Consider the following 18,500-nt stretch of genomic DNA (forward strand, 5'->3'; position numbering starts at 1 on the left):
AATTTCTGACCATGCAACTCCAGTGTCCATGTAATGTCTAACGCCAGTTCTTGGCAAGGTGCTGCAGGCCACACTACCAGAAATATCACAGCACTCATCATCTTTTATTCTTGTAACTGGTAGAAACATTTATATGATTGAACCATAATTTTACCAGGTGGTGCATTCCTGTCTCTGTACACAGTTTGCTGGTTTACTTATTTGTTGGGCCTCCTTCCCAAAAGTCCCTGGTAAGTTAAATGCATCAGTCAGTCCCTCAATGGCCTTGGTGGTAGGAAGTGAAGGGTACAATCCAATCACTCTAAACAGGAGTTTTTACAGTGATGACAGTTCCGAGTAATTCTGTAACTACTGAACTACACCAGTTTTCCTTTTGTAAATTTTGGCAGGTCAAATTTGCCACAATTTACTGGAAGAACATGTGCAGTAAATTCAAATACGTGCAGAGGTTGGTGCAGGAAATATCCAGTACTCATGTAATTTTTCCTTTTCCAGAGGAACTCTGGAACTATGAGGTAATTAGTGCAGTTTGTACATACAGCACTTTAGGGTATCAGTAGTTCAGGAGTGTGCTAAATACTTCACTCCCACTCCCATCACATAACCAGGCCTTATAGGACTTCAGTATCCATATGAGCTTAGGTTTGTTACTTTTGTCACTATTACCTATGTTCAGTCAAGATTTGAGAGAGTTCCCTCTGATCATCCTGCCGTTCCCATTGCTTTGCAGCATCTTTTCCCAGCCTTCCTTGGTGATGTGCCACCTCCCTTCTCCTTTCCAATGTAGTTGAGTTCCCCGTTGACTTCTTGTTCCCTTTTAATAGGTCCTCAAGACAAACAGCCTGATGCTATTTTATTTTCCTCCAGGGCATAACACTTTAAAATTGTCTTCTTCTAAGGTCAATATCTGCCTTTCGACTAGTGGTTTGCAACAGATGGTTAACCATGTATTCAATTTAAAAGTGCATACCAGACACACATTTTAAAATACCTACAATTCCTCAAATAGATGGAGCTCTTTTTTTGTTACAAAATAATTTACCTTTGATAATTTCATTGACCATTAGGCAAGAGCTCTTAAGTGTTCATACCTCTACAGCACTAAGGTGGGGATGAGTGGAGGGTGGGTATATGAACCACTTGCACAATAATTACTTTGTTGTAACTTCATTCTTTTTCCATTAATTTCTTGAACAAGGTACTTGAGCCTATCAACCATCATCAAGGATTTTTAATGATGAGTGCCTTTTCCCTAAAGAAATTCTACAGGTGTCTCATTCTCTGAACTTGCTTCTCCACAGTAATTCTGAAAAAATACTCTTACCCTGAAAACAGTTCTCTCAACATACACGGTAGAAAATTCCTTACATTTTGGAAGACTGTGACCACTGATGCTAAGCTGAGCAGCATTCTCAGTAACCTATTGAGGAGGGTTTTAAGTCATGTACCAGAACATTTCAAGTAGCCGATGAAGGAGAGATCTTGGATAGCACACAACTAACCACTGGCCAATTTAGTAATAAGTTAATTAATGCTAAACAGAGGCTCTTCTCATAATTATACAGTTAGGTCCTTAGATTCACACTTATCCTTACATTGCCATCAACCTTTTAGACTTTTACCAGTGTTGATACTCGATCTAATGCTGCTATTTGCTTTATTTAATATGTGACTTGCCACATTTTTTTAGCTTTTCACTCTGTTTTTTACAGCTAAAGGAATATTCCTTGCCCCGTGAGCAACAGTAAATGAATCTTTTTCTAAACTAATTTTGTGTTTCATTCCATATGTATCGACAAAGTAGAGAACTGTTGGTTCACTGTACACACTTCCTCCAGTCAATTACTCTCAAAACATATTCTTCTGCAATTCAATTATGAAATATATAGTTTTGCTTCTGGTGCTTCTATCACAAGCAGGGCTTTGTTTTCACTTTAACATGCATGGTGCACCTCTATATGTCTGCCTCTAAATGTTGTTCATATTCATATTGAACCCAGACTTGTAATGGGAAGTCCCTAAATTTATGCCAGATGGGAACCTTAGCACTCGTGGATAAAGTCACCCCCTCCCTCCTCGCTAAGTGGTAAAGTGTACGGGTAAAGTAAGGGGGGGGGCACTTAAAGTTAAGTGGGATGGGAGAACTACTTTAAATCAAATTTGCAGCTATCCCACATTTAGAGGCAGGAGACCTTATCGAGTGGCTTCAATGGTGGTCAATGAAAGACAACAGTCTGTCTAACAGAAGGTGGCCACCTTTCATGGATCAAGAACACTACATTAAGCACAGTCCTATCAATTACTATAGTCCCTGCCCGGGTCCCCTAGGAGTCGCATTGTGGATGCATTGTGGACATGGACAGTGAAAACTAATCATTGTCCCAATCTAGAGGGAGAATACTCCATGCACATCAGGATCATTGTCATTTTTTTTCAGAATCAGACCCTAATTTGTGGCTTTGTATGTGAAAAAACAAAATTGAATACCGAACAGGCTGCACCAACTCGTAGGCTCGAACAGCATTTTGTTGGGATATGCTGGAATGATTTGGGAAATGTCATAAGCGGGTGAGACACCCACCATCCTCAAAATAACCTCCTATGTTATATATAACCTTACGTTCTGCTTAGGACTTCCTGTCCCTCTTAGAGATCCCTGTGTGTTTGGAAGAAATCTCTTATCCAGCAGTGCATCCACCTGTGTGGAGGACCCACTTTTGCCAAAATCATGTTGTTCTTGACTATGTAAATATGTTTCCTTTTTTCAGAAACAAACACCAAAATGGGGTTTGTTTCTGGGAAGGAGAAAACACAAAGGCCCATATTTATACTTTTTTAGCGCTGCATTTGCGTCATTTTTTGATGCAAAAACAGTGCAAACTTACAAAATACAATTGTATATTGTAAGTTTGCGTCAAAAAACGACGCAAATGTGGCGCTAAAAAAGTATAAATATGGGCCATAATGTCCCTGACAGTCCTGATGGAGAAGACAATGCAGTAGTTTTGTCAAACACTGGTCACCCAAGCTTAAAATACAGCACTTGAATTTGGTAGCAACTGTCAAGCACATTTGAGCCTCTTTCTGAGAAACATACACACACTGTGATGGAACAAGATCACATGTGATAAAACCTGGCAGAAATCTCCTCAGATTGCCACAACTGACTGGACATTTTGTTGAGAACAGTTCTGATCCCTCATGCACTTCCGGTCCTCTGGAGGAGCAGAGGGAGAAGGTGGTAGAAGACCCCAGAGACTTTCAGGTAACTACAGTAACCAAATACTTTTCCCGCTGTCAGTGGCACCCACCGAGTGCACCCCATCCTACAGTGACACCTAGGAGCGCGCCGGCTGTGGCTGGTGTGGTGCTGTTACACTGCCTCCTGCTGGATGTGTCTAGAAGTGCTGGTTGTACAGCAACATTTGCTTACTGGCACGCGGACTGCTGCTCTCACACTGAACCAGCTGGGGGCACTGATCTCACTAAGACCCACACCTACTGGCTTTAATGTACCCTTACTCAGGGATGCTCCACCCATGAGCTGCCACTCTTCCATAATCACCAGCTAGAAGGGATGGTTGTGATGTGTTTGCTGCTGATAATGGACCTCATTTAGGGGACCAAGCTGCAACCCCTGGCTTGCCCCTTGCAACCTCTGCCTCTGCCTTTGTGACCCCTGGCCCCAGAATTGGCAAAATCAGTGCCTGGAACACAGGGGCAGCTGTTGAACCTTCATATTCCTGGATTTCTGGCAATTTTTTTATCACACAAATAATGAGTGATATAACTCACTACCAGTGAATAAAAAGGATTATTACTGGAAGGCATATGACCCTATCTGCCAGATAAGGTGAGTAAAAAGTGCTTTTAGATGTACGTTTTAGTGTGTTTATGTGAGGGTGCGTGAATGTGTGTGTAGTTGTAAGCACGTGTGTGAGTCAAAGTAAAGGTCAAATGGTGTGTGATGTCACTTCCGCTACCCCCGACATTTTGGTGAACCAACGCCCATGCCGCTGTTACCTTGGCACATGCAACCTGCGCTTTTCGCTCAGTGATCTCAGCCACCTTGTACTGAGGATGCTTGGAGAAGATTACTTGAAATAGTACTCCTGAGTCACGTGCTAGCGAGGTGTGTGTGACTGCTTACAGTGGCACTGGTCGCTACAGTGCGAAGTGCTGGTCTTGTGATACCCTCTCTCCTAAATAGGAAATCTGAGATTTGCAGCCCCCCCCGCAAATTTCCTCTACTGAATTTCAGCTGGTGTAACCATATAGAAATGTATAGAGTGACAACCTGCTGTAAATTATGATGCATGCAGAATTTGGTGTGGAAACCACTAAATTCTGCATGCAACACCTCACTTTCGGAAATCAGAATTGTATGTATTACCGCACTCAATAAATACTGCATCCCAAGGTATTGGCATTTACTGGGTGTAGAAATTACCTCAGCCCCCTTCCCACTGTTTGTAATCAGGGCTTAACACGAGAGTACACTTTGACAATAACCAGTGGTATCTTTTGTTGCGAGAGCTGTACTGTAAGTGTTACCTTTTCGCTATATCGGGTAGTCGGCTCTTGTAATGACACTTTCTGCCTCATTCTGTGGCAGGCTTGTTCAGGCTGCTCCTACAGTGACACCTACTGGCATTTTATGAGAGTGCTGCTCTTACACTGATATTAACTCGCTTTTTCCGGAAGCATGGCTGTCAGTGGCATCTGAGGCCCTATTACACTGAGAGCCTTGGGAGTGCAGCGGGCGTGTGCTGCTGCTTTCTGGGACCCCCTTCCCGCCACTCAGGGCACTTTGGGATTACAGAAGGGGATGCAGATGCTTGCACCAATACTTCTGTAGTACAGTACTTAATGCTGATACATTCTCAAGGGGGACGTTCTGTCATTTGCGTTTTCATCCAAATACGGAATCACTTTGCCTGTGTGCGCCTCCCCTGTAGCATGGATGTGGGAGGAAAGGCAAAGTGACTGTCAGGGGTCACAGCTACTGTTCATCACAAAAAGGTGACACCTAGTTAGTGCGAAGCTCGGGGTGACCCTTGAGAGGGGAAGGGATCCCAAGGACTCCACCAACATCCCCCTGCAGCGGATGCAGTCACTCACTGCGCTTGGCTGCGGGGAGATCTCAGTCCCTCCTTTGATAGACAGGCCACATTGGTGCTTACAAAGTAAAAGATGGACTTGCTGCGTCAAATAGCCGGTCCACCCTTCACTGATGCACTGCCCCCAGGTCAGACACAAGCTCACAGCTGCCATGGGCAGTGCATTGAAAGTAATACGGTAATACCTAATTTGTAAAAGATCTAGGGCCAGATGTAGGAAGGCTTTTGCGCCTCGCAAACGGCGAAAAACGCTGTTTGCGAGGCGCAAAAGCCCTTACGCAATGCAGAATCACATTTTGCGAGTCGGTACCGACTCGCAAAATGTGATTCCGGCTCGCAAATAGGAAGAGGTGTTCCCTTCCTATTTGCGACCGCATCGCGATGTAGAGTTGATTTGTGACCGCGAAAGCGGTCGCAAATCAACTCGCAGTTACCATCCACTTGAAGAGGATGGTAACTAATTCGCAAACGGGAAGGGGTCCCCATGGGACCCCTTCCCCTTTCTGAATGCAAACAAAAATATTTTTTCACAGCAGGCAGTGGTCCATCCTAGTCTGAAAAAAAGCGAAACAAAAAGGTTTCGGTATTTTTTCTTTTTGCAGCTCGTTTTCCTTTAAGGAAAACGGGCTGCAAAGAGAAAAAAAAAAACGGCTTTATTTAAAAGCAGTCACGGACATGGTGGTCTGCTGTCTCCAGCAGGCCACCATCCCCATGAGTGCCTAGACTCGCTATGGGTTCGCAAACTGCAACCCACCTCATAAATATTTATGAGGTGGGTCTTTGCGACCCCATAGCGAGTCGCAGAAGGTGTCTGAGACACCTTTCTGCATTTCCTTTTGCGAGTTGCAAATTGCAAGTCGCTGGGACTCGCAATTTGCAACTCGCAAAAGGATACCTACCTACATCTGGCCCCTAGTGATGGGACCCAAACCTTTGCTCTGAGGCATGTAGCCAGCACTACTGAATGTTGTTGTAACAAACACCAAGGCTGTGTAGTCTTGTTTCCATTTTCTGTAATTTCAGTGATGCGAGCTGACATTTCTTTGAGGCCTAATCTGCCGGCCATCACTCCTTCCTTAGTGCGGTGTTTTTCCACATTTCTGAAGGTATCATTGGTATTGTATGCGAGTGGACGTCTACCACCTGACCCCGGTGCTCACTCTCAGTCACTGCCTCGTGTCTCTGCTCAGCATCTCTCCCCTTACTGTGCCTGTCTCCTTCTTATTGCGCAACTCTCTTTGTATTGTACCCATTTCACTATTATTTAATTGCACATCCTTCTCTTTGTATTGTGTATCTCCCTCTCTCTGGGTATTGTGCCTCTCCAACTATAAACTTGAAATTGTTTTCCTTAATGCTTGGGAATATTGACCTGCTTCCGCGACAGTGATGGGCCTATATTATGATAAGCACCCATTAACAAATGTGTAAACACATCACATTTATTACAAGTAGCACCCAAGTGATGCGGCCCCTTTGCTTTTTTGTAACCTTTGTTACCCGCAGCTAGGTTGAAATGGAATTTAATCAGAGAAGCACTTGTCACAAGCATTATTATCATAATGTTTATTATTATTGTTACAATTTAGTGCACAAAAAGAAGGTGGGGGGGTCGCAGGGAGATTCTGCCGTGTGACAGTGTTGGGAGAGACAACACTAAAATGAATTCCCTTGAGCTTTAAATAGCTCAAACATGGACTCTTGGCTTCAATGCGCTGTGCACTGTTAATAGAGACAAAACATATTGCTAAATCAATTAAAAAAGACATTGCAGGAAGGAAATAGTATTGTGGGAAGTGTACGTTTGTCAACAAATCAATGTATTCACCTGCACTAGCATGTGGTTGAAGGCAGGTTAGGAAAGCCATATGTCATTGACACAAATCAGGGAAACCGTAAGGCGCAATTGCTAGCAGCCTCCAGGATATTGATATAATAATATAATTGTCCTGATGTTGATAGTAAACTATGTGTATTCACCAGTGAAAGTACATATGGACTGTACGCTCACATTAAGAGTATTTAATGATGGAAACTCTCTTTCAGTGCTGTTCTTTGTCGTGTTGAAAAGATTCGTTTGGCCAGTGCTTTTCTGTTTTCTGCTAGGTAGCATGTGTTTAAGTGGCCATCCAGTGTAAGGAGAAATCACTCTTTACTCAGGTCTGTGTTGCTAACATCCAGCAACAATAGGCACTGCAGAATGTTCCTTTGTTTGACGACAGCTTGGGTCCAGTTGTGTTTTGCACATAATGTGACATCATTCACTGGATGACCACTTTACCATCGTAGAATCTCCTACATGGCCGGGCAGGGCCCTAATGCAGCACCCGTGCTTGTCTGTGTGTTCATGGACTTTTCACCATCCTTTGTTTCTGCCAGTCAAGTACCACCTGATCCATGGTCACCTCTCAGGACACTCTGCACAGACAGACACATTAGAAGATGTTTGATGGGGAGCAGGACAGCTTATGAGTTACACATTTTGGGGCTTTAATTTAATAACTCTGTCCTCTAAAATATGTCCTTCTGCAAGATATCACACAGTCGGATATTGAGGTTATCGAGACCAGTTACAGTGTCATACTGAGCTTGAGTCCCAACCCCTTCACCACCCCCGAGAGTGAGCCTTGACTGTCCACAAATGACAACTTTGGTGAGACAAGTTTTTAAAGTGAATAACACCATCACTCAAATGGAATGAAATAGTTGTAAGATCTGAAACATTAATGTTAAACAACAGTATCCACTACAGATACTGTCCAGTAACCACCTACTGCCCGAAGACCTAAGAAAAAGTCTCACAATCTACTTGTGCTATTTCTTATTATATGAAAACATTGACGGCGACAGTGACTCCTCTTGAAGTGAATCTTAGGGGTGGCATACACTGGGCCACAGATAAAACTCATGGCACCACCTATAATGTGTAAATCTGACTTTGTGTGATTTTATATTATATATGTATGTGTGTGTATGTGTGTGTGTGTAGATAGATAGATAGATAGATAGATAGATAGATAGATAGATAGATAGATAGATACAATGTACACAAAGTCAGGCTTAAACATTTTAAACCTTTCCCTCGAAGGTAGCCCCTGGGCCTTTCCTTCAGGACCATTCCATCCAAGTTTAGTGCACTGCCAGGAAACTGCAACCAGGGGACATGTGGGGCCTACTCACAAAGGTAAGAATACATGTGCATGGTTACTCACATGTATATGAGTGTCACGGGGAGATTCTGAAATGTGAAAAGATTAAAAGGGATGGGCAAGAGCTTCTGCTTAAATGCAGATTCTGCGTCAGCGCGCTGTACACTGTGAAAAGAGCAACGCATTTGACTTACACATTAAAAAAGAAAGTATTGCAAGATGGCCATGACAATAGGGCTAAGGGACTCTAGTAAACAAATCAGTGTTTCTGTTTCTTTTTCTGTCCCTCTGTCTGCCCCTTTCTGTCTCTGTTTGACAACAAAATGGTGCCCTCTGTCTCTGTTCTTTCACAAAATCTTTTCAGTGTGAAAAATTACTGATGCAAAAACGTGCTCGAGGAATTGTTGCCATCTGTTACATAAACAGCTGCGAAACAATATGAATAGATTAGCTATGCAATTGGAAATTGTTTACAACTATTCTTTCAAAGTTCCTTCCCTCAAAGTTTGTTATTTGACGGTGCAGCCTTGATTGTTGCAGCATTTCTATCTTTCAGGTTTCTCCGTGTAAATGCTTCTTTTGATTGGCAGCTTGCCGTGCTGGCTTATTATGAATCCAACATTATTGTTACATTTACGAGCATCTTGTAAAGGCATAGGGTGTCTTTGATTCAAGTTTATCCAAATCTGTGGTTCAGGATCCATAAGGAAGTTAGAATTTTGCATGTTTTCTAGAATTTCGGCCCGTATTTATACTTTTTTCAGCGCCGCTTTTTGACGCAAAACGGCGCAAACCTACAAAATACAATGGCATTTTGCAAGTTTGCGCCGTTTTTGCGTCAGAAAACGACGCAAATGCGGCGCAAAAAAAAGTATAAATACGGGCCTTAACCTTTAAACAAGTCCAATTACACGTGAATGTTTATTCAGTACTGTATGTTATATATTGTACAGCCCAAAGAACATATTTTGATTTGTACTTCTGTTGGGCATCTGCTTACTTAACACTGCTCGACCTCCTCAGATGTGTCTGTAAAATTGAACTTTTGTCCTGAACTTTTGTTCCGAATCTTGACCATTTGGCCTGAATAGTTTACTATACTTCTCTTTACACTGACAATTTCTGTGTGTGTTAGTGTGTGTTCCTTGTACAGTGATCAGACACACCAAAGATGATGGGAGGATGCTTGCAATAAGTCTAACCCCTGGCACTGCTGGGGCAGTGATACCTTCTGGTGCTGACTGGCATCACTGCCCTCCGAGGGGAAGTCCGGCCTCCTCCCGCCTCCTCCCATACTCTCTCTGTCCTATACCGTCCTGGCCCAATCCTCTCATTCGTATGCTCTCTCCTTTCCCCTGATGTTTTCCAATCCAAATTGGTCCTGTTTCCTGGTTTCTTCCCTGCCAGCCACCTCCCTTCAAGCTTGGCCCCTGTCCCTTGGTCTCCTTCCTCCCTCACTGGATCCTTTCCGGAGGTGTCCCCTTGCTCTTTCCCTGTTTTCTCTTGATAACAAATGCTTTTCCTGTTATTCCCGTCCACACCGCCCTCTATTACTCCTCATCCAAGTTGCCACATCATACCTCCAAACTGCTTCTTCCAGTTACAGGGGATTTTGCATTTCTGGGTCTTCATGGTCTGCTTGCACTCCTTGCCACTCCGAGTGCCCTCCCGGGTGCCCAGGCCACAGTCGCCAGTGGTTGCCACGCATACACTCCATTGCCACTCCCCGCAATCTGCCTTCTTCACTTTCTTCTCTGTGAAAAGATAAAAGTATTATGTGAATTACTTGTCATTAGGCACCAGGGCGTGTAACCAGATAACTAGTTGAACTTGACTGCCAGAGAGAAAGGGTCTGAACATAAGTTAGTAGAGATCACTAAAAATCAATCAAACATATCCGCCCTCAAATGACAGACAACCACCCACCAGCGGGCCCAATTCACCCAAGTTGGTAGCACACGACCAGAAGGTCGACTCAAGCCCAGCACAACCAAACTCCACCAAACCATAAACTCCAGGGTTATCTGAAGGTCACTTACTTACCAACGTAGCAGTCCACCTCATTGTTTTGCATAACGTGAAAACTTCTACACCTGGATCCCAGTGTTTATTTTCCTTTGGTTTGTTTGCCATATAATGCACATGGTTAGTGTGGTAATTTGCCATCATCCCTCATCTTCATTTGCAATTATCCTCTGTGGCATTCTGTGGCCTTTATTGCCACTTTGTAGCCTTCACAGAGTTACTTTAAATAACAGGGCCTACGTAGGAGGATTAAAGTTTAGTTCTAGCCGAAATAGTCACCTAATCTGGCTCTTCGAACATTTAAAGGTGTCTGATAACCTGTTGCTGATATTAGGACTTGAGTGAGGATGAACCAGACACACCCACATTTGTCAGCCAATCCGCTTCACTTTCATGAAAAGTCCTTCAAAGAAGAACTTACCACTGCTGCCTATACCACGGCTAAATGAGCCCTGAAATACAGTGAACTTTGAGGTGATTTCCCAGATGCTCTAAATTCAGACCCAGATGCAACCCAGGTTCCTCTTCTCCCCCACCTCAAGGACAGTATGCTAATCTACCAGCTTCTTGTGAGCACTAGCTGTGGTCAGGAACCTAGGAGGAGCTAGAAAGAGAATATAGATGCCATAGATTCCCTTGCAAGTATGTTCCAGGATGAGACATAGCCTCCGTACACACTTTATGCATATATCTAGCATACTTTTTCCTACACACAGAAGGCTCTGTAGTGCAGGATCACATGCCTCAAAGGCTCAGCTCCCTTGGGCAGTCGGTAAGCACAAAAAACTACAAAGGTAAAACCCTACTCATACCTATATTTCCAAGGTCAAAACATGAACACCAACTAGTTTCTGACTATAGGTACTGAGAGGGAACACACTGAGAGCACAGATTCTCTGGGAATTGCACACATAAACATCACACCCAGACCACAAAGCCCGCCTATTGTACCTTTTTCCAAGAGACAGGAGTTCCCCTTTGTTAGAAACGGGGTCTCAGGTTGGCAGTCAGTTTGCACTCTGTCCAAGCAGGGACTCTCACTTTAGTCAGGGTAAGGGAGATACACAGCTCAGATAAACCTGCTAACCCCTTTGGTAGCTTGGCACAAGCAGTCAAGCTTAACTCTGAGGCAATGTGTTAGGTATTTGTACAAGAACACAGTAACACAGTGAAAACACCACAAAATCACCCATCACCAGTTTAGAAAAATAGCCAATATTTATCTGAGTAAAACAAGACCAAAATGATAAAGCTCCAACATACACAAGCAAAGATGAAACTTCAATATAGCGCTTAAAAACACAAATACTTCAATTTGGTGTTATCACGGCGTCATGATGGAGTCGGGTGTCACTGACGTCGGTGACACAGCACTCGGGACTCATGAAGTCACAGGACATCAGAGGGGCTTCAGCGGCGTCAGGCCTGCAATGTCGGTGGGGTCGTTGCACTTCCGTGGGGACCACAGCTTCGGTTGAAGGTGGCATTGCGGGGTCAAGCAGCAGCGTCAGTCCTGGCATCGTCCAGAGTTGTTGAAACTGTTTTTTCTTATTCTTCAAACAGCTTTCACTTTCAGGGGACCAGAGACTGGAGTAGGCACCACCTAGCGATCAAGGATCCACAGCAAGTAGACCCAGAGGCTGGTAAGTGAAGCCTTTGCTGTCCCTGAGACTTCTTAACATGCAAGCTCAGTCCAAGCCCTTGGAGACACTTCACAAGCAGGATTGCAGAAAGCCAAGTCCAGTCCTTTCCCTCTTAGGCAGAAGCAGCAGGCCAGTACAGCAAAGCAACAGGCAGAGTAGCAGGTCCTTCTCCCTTCTCAAGCAAAAGCTGTTCTCCTTAGCAGAGGTTTATCTTGTTCCAGAAGTAATCTAAATGTCTGCGGTTTTGGGTCCACTACTTATACCCATTTCTGCCTTTGAAGTAGGCAAACTTCAAGGTTGTTTACAAGATCCTGCCTTGCCCAGGCCTGGCCCCAGACACACACCAGGGGGTCGGAGGCTGCTCTGTGTGAGGACAGGCACAGCCCTTTCAGGTGCACATGTCAGCTCCTACCTTCCCACTCTAGCCTAGAAGACTCATCAGGATATGCAGGACACTCCACAGCACACTTTGTGTCACTGTCTAGTGGGAATTCACAAACAGCCTAACTGTCATTCTGACACAGACGTGGATTCCACATGCAGGCAGAGGCACATAATGGTTAAGCAGGAAAATGCTCACTTTCTAAAAGTTGCATTTTCAAACTGACAATCTAAAAAACAACTTATTAATTTTGAGCTCAGAGACCACAAGCTCCACATCTCTATTTGCTCCCAATTAGGAAACTGCACTTAAAAGATATTTAAAGGCAGCTCCCATGCTAACCTATGAGAGGGATTGGCCTTGCAATAGTGAAAAACAAATTTGGCAGTATTTCACTATCAGGATATGTAAAACACAACAGTACATATCCTACTTTTTAAATACAGTGCACCCTGCCCATGGGGCTACCCAGGGCCTACCTTAGCGATGACTTACATGTTTGTAAAAGAGAAGGTTTGGGCCTGGCAATTGGCAGTACAAGACTGCACACCCATACACTGCAGTGGCGGGTCTGAGCCATGTTGACAGGGCTACTCACGTGGGTGGCAAATCAGTACTGCAGGCCCACTAGTAGCATTTCCCTGGGCACCTCTAGTACACTTACTAGGGACTTACTAGTAAATCAAATATGCCACTCAGGGATAATCAGTTACCAATACAATTTAGACAGAAAGCACCTGCACTTATCCCAGGGTATCAAAACCAGCAAAAACAAATTACAGTACAGGGTCCAAAAACCACGCCAAGAGCTGCCAGGTCTAACACCCTTGGCCTGGGTTTGGAGCCTGTGTGGCAGAACTACCACCTAGCCAATTGAGGGACCAACACCTTCACGCTTTTCACCAGCAGGTCAACTGTAATGTAGTTTATCAGACCTCAAAACCAGCAGCATCTCATCAGCAGCACTGCCAGGTTCCAACCAGATGTCATTTGGGCCCTCCGTCACAGCTGCCTCAATGCACCTTTTGTCGTAAAAGCCAGCCTAGAGATCTGCCAGGAAATTAGGCAACTCATTTACAACCCTGTTGGCTAGTCACCAAGCTGCTGGGGTAACAGAGGACCTGCCTGTATCCGCCCCTCGAAGGTTAGTCTGCCAGATTCAGAGCTTCCTGCTGTGTCTGCGGAGCATATCTGTGGAAACAGCGTCTGCTGACGGGACTGAAGCACTTCCGGACAGTCATGTCAGTTTTGCCCACAACAAACCACCAAAACTGGACTCTTTCCCAAATAACAAAGAAAAGTCCCTGATTGGGGGTGGGTCTTTCCTCCAACATGCAAAGGATAGTTTTTTTGTTTGCTCGTTCATGACCACAGAACCACGCGTGGTTGCATAAACAGAAACAAAATGATGGACGGTCCACCAGAATAGAGGCATGGCTTCTGATGATGTTGATGTGTTTTTCCTGCAGCAGATGACCTGCTCGTGAGATGCTTCCAACCAAGAGTTTGGTGGATGCCCTGGTACCGCCAACCTCTTAATGACTCAATACAAGATTCAAGCTGAGAAGTAGTCCCTCCTTCCTATAATTAGGGTGGTTTAGGGAGTAGGAGATCGACCACTAGTTGTCGGTTGTAAGCAGTTTTTGATGTTTGATGGTTCATTGCTTGTGACCAAAGACACATAGAGCGAAGGTGCCCTGAGGTCATAAGAGAACAGGAACAACCAATGAGCGAAGTAGAAAGTCCAAGTTAGGTGATAAAAAAAGAGATTTCAAATGAAGGGCCACAATACGAGATGGTTATAGGAATTTATTTGTTTCTACTACAATCAGGGATATTGTTTCCATGAGAATATTGTTGTAGACATTAGCCATCTTAGAAGAGCAAAAACTAAGAAGAGTTCTACAAGGAGAGGGACAGAAACACAGAGAGAAAAAATGAGAATAAGAGGAAAAGGTGAGAGAAAAAGAGTGAGTGTTAAGAAATGCAGGCAGAAAAGAGGGGAATGAGTGGGAAGGAGAGGCACGAGAGAGAGACAGAAACAGAAAGCAGAAAGTCCAAGTTGGGTAATAAAAAGAGATTTCCAACAGTGGGCCACAGAATGAGATGGTTCTAGGAATCTTTTGTTTCCACGGTAATCACGGACTTTGCCGCCATGAGGATACTGGCGCAGATATTACACGACTTAGACGAGAAGAAGCGGAAAAGAGTTTTGCAGGACAAGGGACAGACAAAGGGGCAGGAGAGTCAGAAACTGAAAAAAGAAAAAAGGTGTGAGGGAAAGAGTGAGTGTTAGAAAGTGCAGGCGGGAATGAGGGCAAGAAAGACGAGGGATAGTGAAGAACAGCAGCGAGAGGAACTGAGGGGAAGAGACGGACATATGGAGAGAAGTGAGGAGAGAAAGAGATTTGGGGAGAAACAAACGAGGTGAGAATAGGAGTGCGAAGGAGAGAGTGGGTGAGAGCGAGCAAGAGAGAGACATGGTGGGAGTCAGAGAGAAGGAGGCGGCGAAAAACTGAAGAACGTGAGAAAGAGACGCCCAGAGAGAGAGGACGAGGAAGTGAATCTAGAATAGGAAGTGACGCAGGAAGGGGGAGGCGGTAAGTGAGACCGCGAGGAAGAGGGAAAAAGTGGAGGAACTAGAAAGAAATGGGGAGGACGGGGCTCTGTAGCTTGAGGAGCTGTTTATAACTATGAATCTTTCAGGGTCGCTGGTGCATTAAAGGTTACCCGGAGGAATGGACTCTTGTCGGGTTACCAGATGAGTTCCATTCTTCTTTGAATGAAGGTGACAGCTCGTTTACCCTGGGAGCTCAGGTGTTTGTACTGCGTTCAGTCCTGCAGGATTGGGTTGACGGCACATTGTCGCGTCGGGAGGCTGCTCTTTTGGCCTCGGTGGGGAAGGCAATAGAATATTCTGGGGGATAATTTACGGCACCGGCCGCATGTTTCGTTCTGGTACTTAGGACGGTTGATGTTTCAACATAATTTTTTTTATAACTTTTATATCACTTTTATATCTCCTATAAACAATTGTTTTTGATTTTATACTTGCGTACAATAGCACAATGAGTGCAATAGTGCCGAACAACAATGTTCCGCCTCACTTCCCCGCACCGGATCTACAGGAAAATCAAGAAAAATCAACACCTTTGGGGGTCTTCTCCCCAGACCCAATTGCCAGTCCGAAGTAATTGACCCCATTTGCTCCATATCTCCTCGAATTTACAGGGGTGTCCCCTGGCCGTATAGATCAGCTCTCATGGCTTGGCACGCCAGTCCATCCCGGCCCTCCAGTCGGACAATCTTGGGGGTTATTGGCAATTCCATTTGCACGCTATGGCCCATATTTATACCTTTTTAGCGCCGCATTTGCGTCATTTTTGACGCAAAAGTGGCGCACACTTACAAAATACAATTGTATTTTGTGTTTGCCCCGTTTTGGCGTCAAAAAGTGGCACAAATGCTAAACGCTAAAAAAAGTATAAATATGGGCCTATGTTTCTCTATGTATCTATGACAGTGCTTAATTTGTAAATAAAAAAGTGCCGGTGCCCAAAGCCCTCCTCTTAAACACGCGGCTCCTGCAATTAAATGTGCAGCACAAAATACAGAGGCAGCGTAATCCTGAAGCCATCTCGGGCCTCTTCAATCCATATAAAGCCACTCCCTGCCCCTTCAGCTCACTCTTGCAGCTTTCTACTTTCTCCCTTTGTGACGCTTTTTCATTTTTCCTTTCATCCGTCTTTCCCATATGTGTCTTTTGCTCGCAGCAAATGCTTGAGGCAGAAGAATAAGCCCCGCCCTCAAAAATAAATCCCGGTGCTCAGCACCGGGAACAAAAGCACAAATTAAGCACTGAGCAATGACCAGGAATGTATGATCCCCTTGGTCCCCCCTACTACCTTGTGGAAGCCCAATAGGGCAACTTTTGGAGTCAGTGGAATCAACCGGTCCAGTACCTGAGGGACAGATTGGCCAATCAGCTGCCAGTAGTGGTCCACAGAGGAGCACTGCCACTACATATGGAAGAAATCAGCATTTGGAAGGGAACAGCGGGGGCAGCGATGTTCTGAGAGCAGTCCCGCAGTACAAGCCTCTGGGGCGTGAAGCATGTTATGTGCAGGTAGTGTTGTTGTATCATGCGCTGGTGCGTAGGGTTGGCAATATCACGGAGGGGCATACATGCTTCCACCATTCTGTGCCATGGAGGCTGCCCATCTGCTGCTCCCACTTGGGTAGAAGTGTTTCAAGCATCTCCGGGCGTTACAGACCAAACAGCGATAAATCTGAGAGATGCCGCCACGGACCAGGCGTCCCATCATTAATTGTGCCTCCATTGGACTGAAATCAGGCATCTTTCTGAGCTTTGCGCTGTGCATCACAAACCCATCTTAGTTGCAGATATTTGTAGAATTGAGTGTGTGAGAGTTGAAAAGTAGCCTGTCGCTTTTGGAATGACCCGGTACAGACATCTCCCAATGTGGTGAGCTTGATCAAGTTCCAACCTCTGAAATCTAGCCAGCAGCCTCTCCAAAGGGGAGTCTGTTAGGATGGGCATCTATCCTATCCCATGAATCTTTTAGCCGTCTGCCAAACAAGAAAGACTGTCTTAGTGACTTCCGCAGTACTGGAGGGGATGGGCCAATCGTATAGGATATTCATGATGTTTTTGAGACCCAGATGGCCCGGCTCTAATTCCTATGCTGGGTCGCTCCAGCGCCTGGTCAGCCATTCAGTAATAACAGTGAGTTGGGATGCCGAGTAGTATAGCCTACTATCTATTGCGTATAACCCCCCATCATAGACCCACCTATGGCATTTAGCAAAGGCACTATGGGGAGGTCGGCCCCTCCGGATAAAGGAGCCATGCAACGCCGTGATCCGAGTAAACCAAGAGAGATAACTGTGGAGTGGGAAGTTTTCCGGCACATTTAAGAATCTCAGGAGTATCATCATCTTCATGAATGCAACTTGTCCCACCAGATGTAAGGGTAGCCTTTCCCAGTTGTGTAGGTTGGTTCTAGTGGCAGATACCAGAGGGGTAAGGTCGAGGCTGCGTGTAAGTTCTGGTAAAGTGGCAATGTAGATGCCCAAATATTTAAAGCTGAGACGGCAGCCCAGGATGTTCGATTGCCAAGACAGTGTGGCATTGCCGTGTATGGAGACTAGAAATGAATTGCTGTGGTTCATACAGAGGCCCGAAGCCTCCTCAAACACCTTAATAATGTCTACAATTCTGGGACCGGACGACTGAGAGTCTGTGAGGAAGAGGAGAACATCATCCGCATGTAATGCAATCCTGTCCTCGAGCACCCCAGCTTCAGCCCTGCACCTGGGCATCGCCTTGGATGATCCTACCCAGGGGTTCAATGGCCAGAGTGAAGAGGAGTGGGGAGAGGGGTGACGGGGCATTCCTGCCCGGTGCCACATCTCATAGGGAAGGTGCTTATAGAGACCCATTGAGAAGGACCTGCGTTGTGGATGCGTTATAGAGAAGTTTGACGTGCTTCCGAAAAATAGGACCAACGTTTATATGTTTGAGGATTAGGTCCAAATAGGCCCAGTCAACAGCTTTTTCAAAATCTACAAGTAGGAGCACCGTGGACTCAAGTATTTCATGGACGTGGGCCAGTGCTGTGGGGACACATCTGATGCAGAGTTAAGTGCTGCTATTAGACATGAAGCCATATTGATCTGGGTGCATTAAGGAGCCCAGGACATGGTGGAGTCTGTTTGCTAGGATTTTGGTGAAGATTTTGATATCTGTGTTTTTATAAGAGATGGCACAATTTAACGCACAGCATTCGGGGGGATGGCCTAGTTTAGGAAGGACCACTATAGTGGCCAGATCAAGATCAGGGGGAAAGGAGTCAAGTTGTGCCACCTCAGTGTAGAGTTTGAGCAATTAAGGAACAAGGGTGCCCCAGAATTTGCAGTAATATTCAAAAGGGAACCCATCTTGACCAGGAGTTTTCCCGGGAGTCAGTGCACATAAAACCACTCGTATCTCGTCATCTGTAAGCGGAGACTCAAGTTCTTCTCATTGGAACTGGGTTAGGCAGGGGGAGTGGGATGTCTGCAAGCAGGGGATGAGTTATCTCTCTAGCAGATTGTGTTTGGTGGACATAAAGCCACTCATAAAAATTGGCAATGTATCAGCTATTGCACGTGATATGTG

At 45.1% G+C, this 18,500-nt stretch overlaps 1 protein-coding gene across 1 annotated transcript in view; it reads right to left on the bottom strand.

The window, feature by feature from the left end:
* PTN (pleiotrophin) overlaps positions 1–18,500 on the bottom strand; it is a 193,140-nt gene that overhangs the window by 36,959 nt on the left and 137,681 nt on the right. The window contains exon 3 of the mRNA XM_069227962.1: positions 9,850–10,023. Within this exon, the coding sequence (XP_069084063.1) occupies positions 9,850–10,023 (174 nt within the window). The remainder of the gene's footprint in view (positions 1–9,849; positions 10,024–18,500) is intronic.

This window comes from Pleurodeles waltl, chromosome 4_1 (assembly GCF_031143425.1).
Source record: "Pleurodeles waltl isolate 20211129_DDA chromosome 4_1, aPleWal1.hap1.20221129, whole genome shotgun sequence".
NCBI classification, from domain to species: Eukaryota; Metazoa; Chordata; class Amphibia; order Caudata; family Salamandridae; genus Pleurodeles; species Pleurodeles waltl.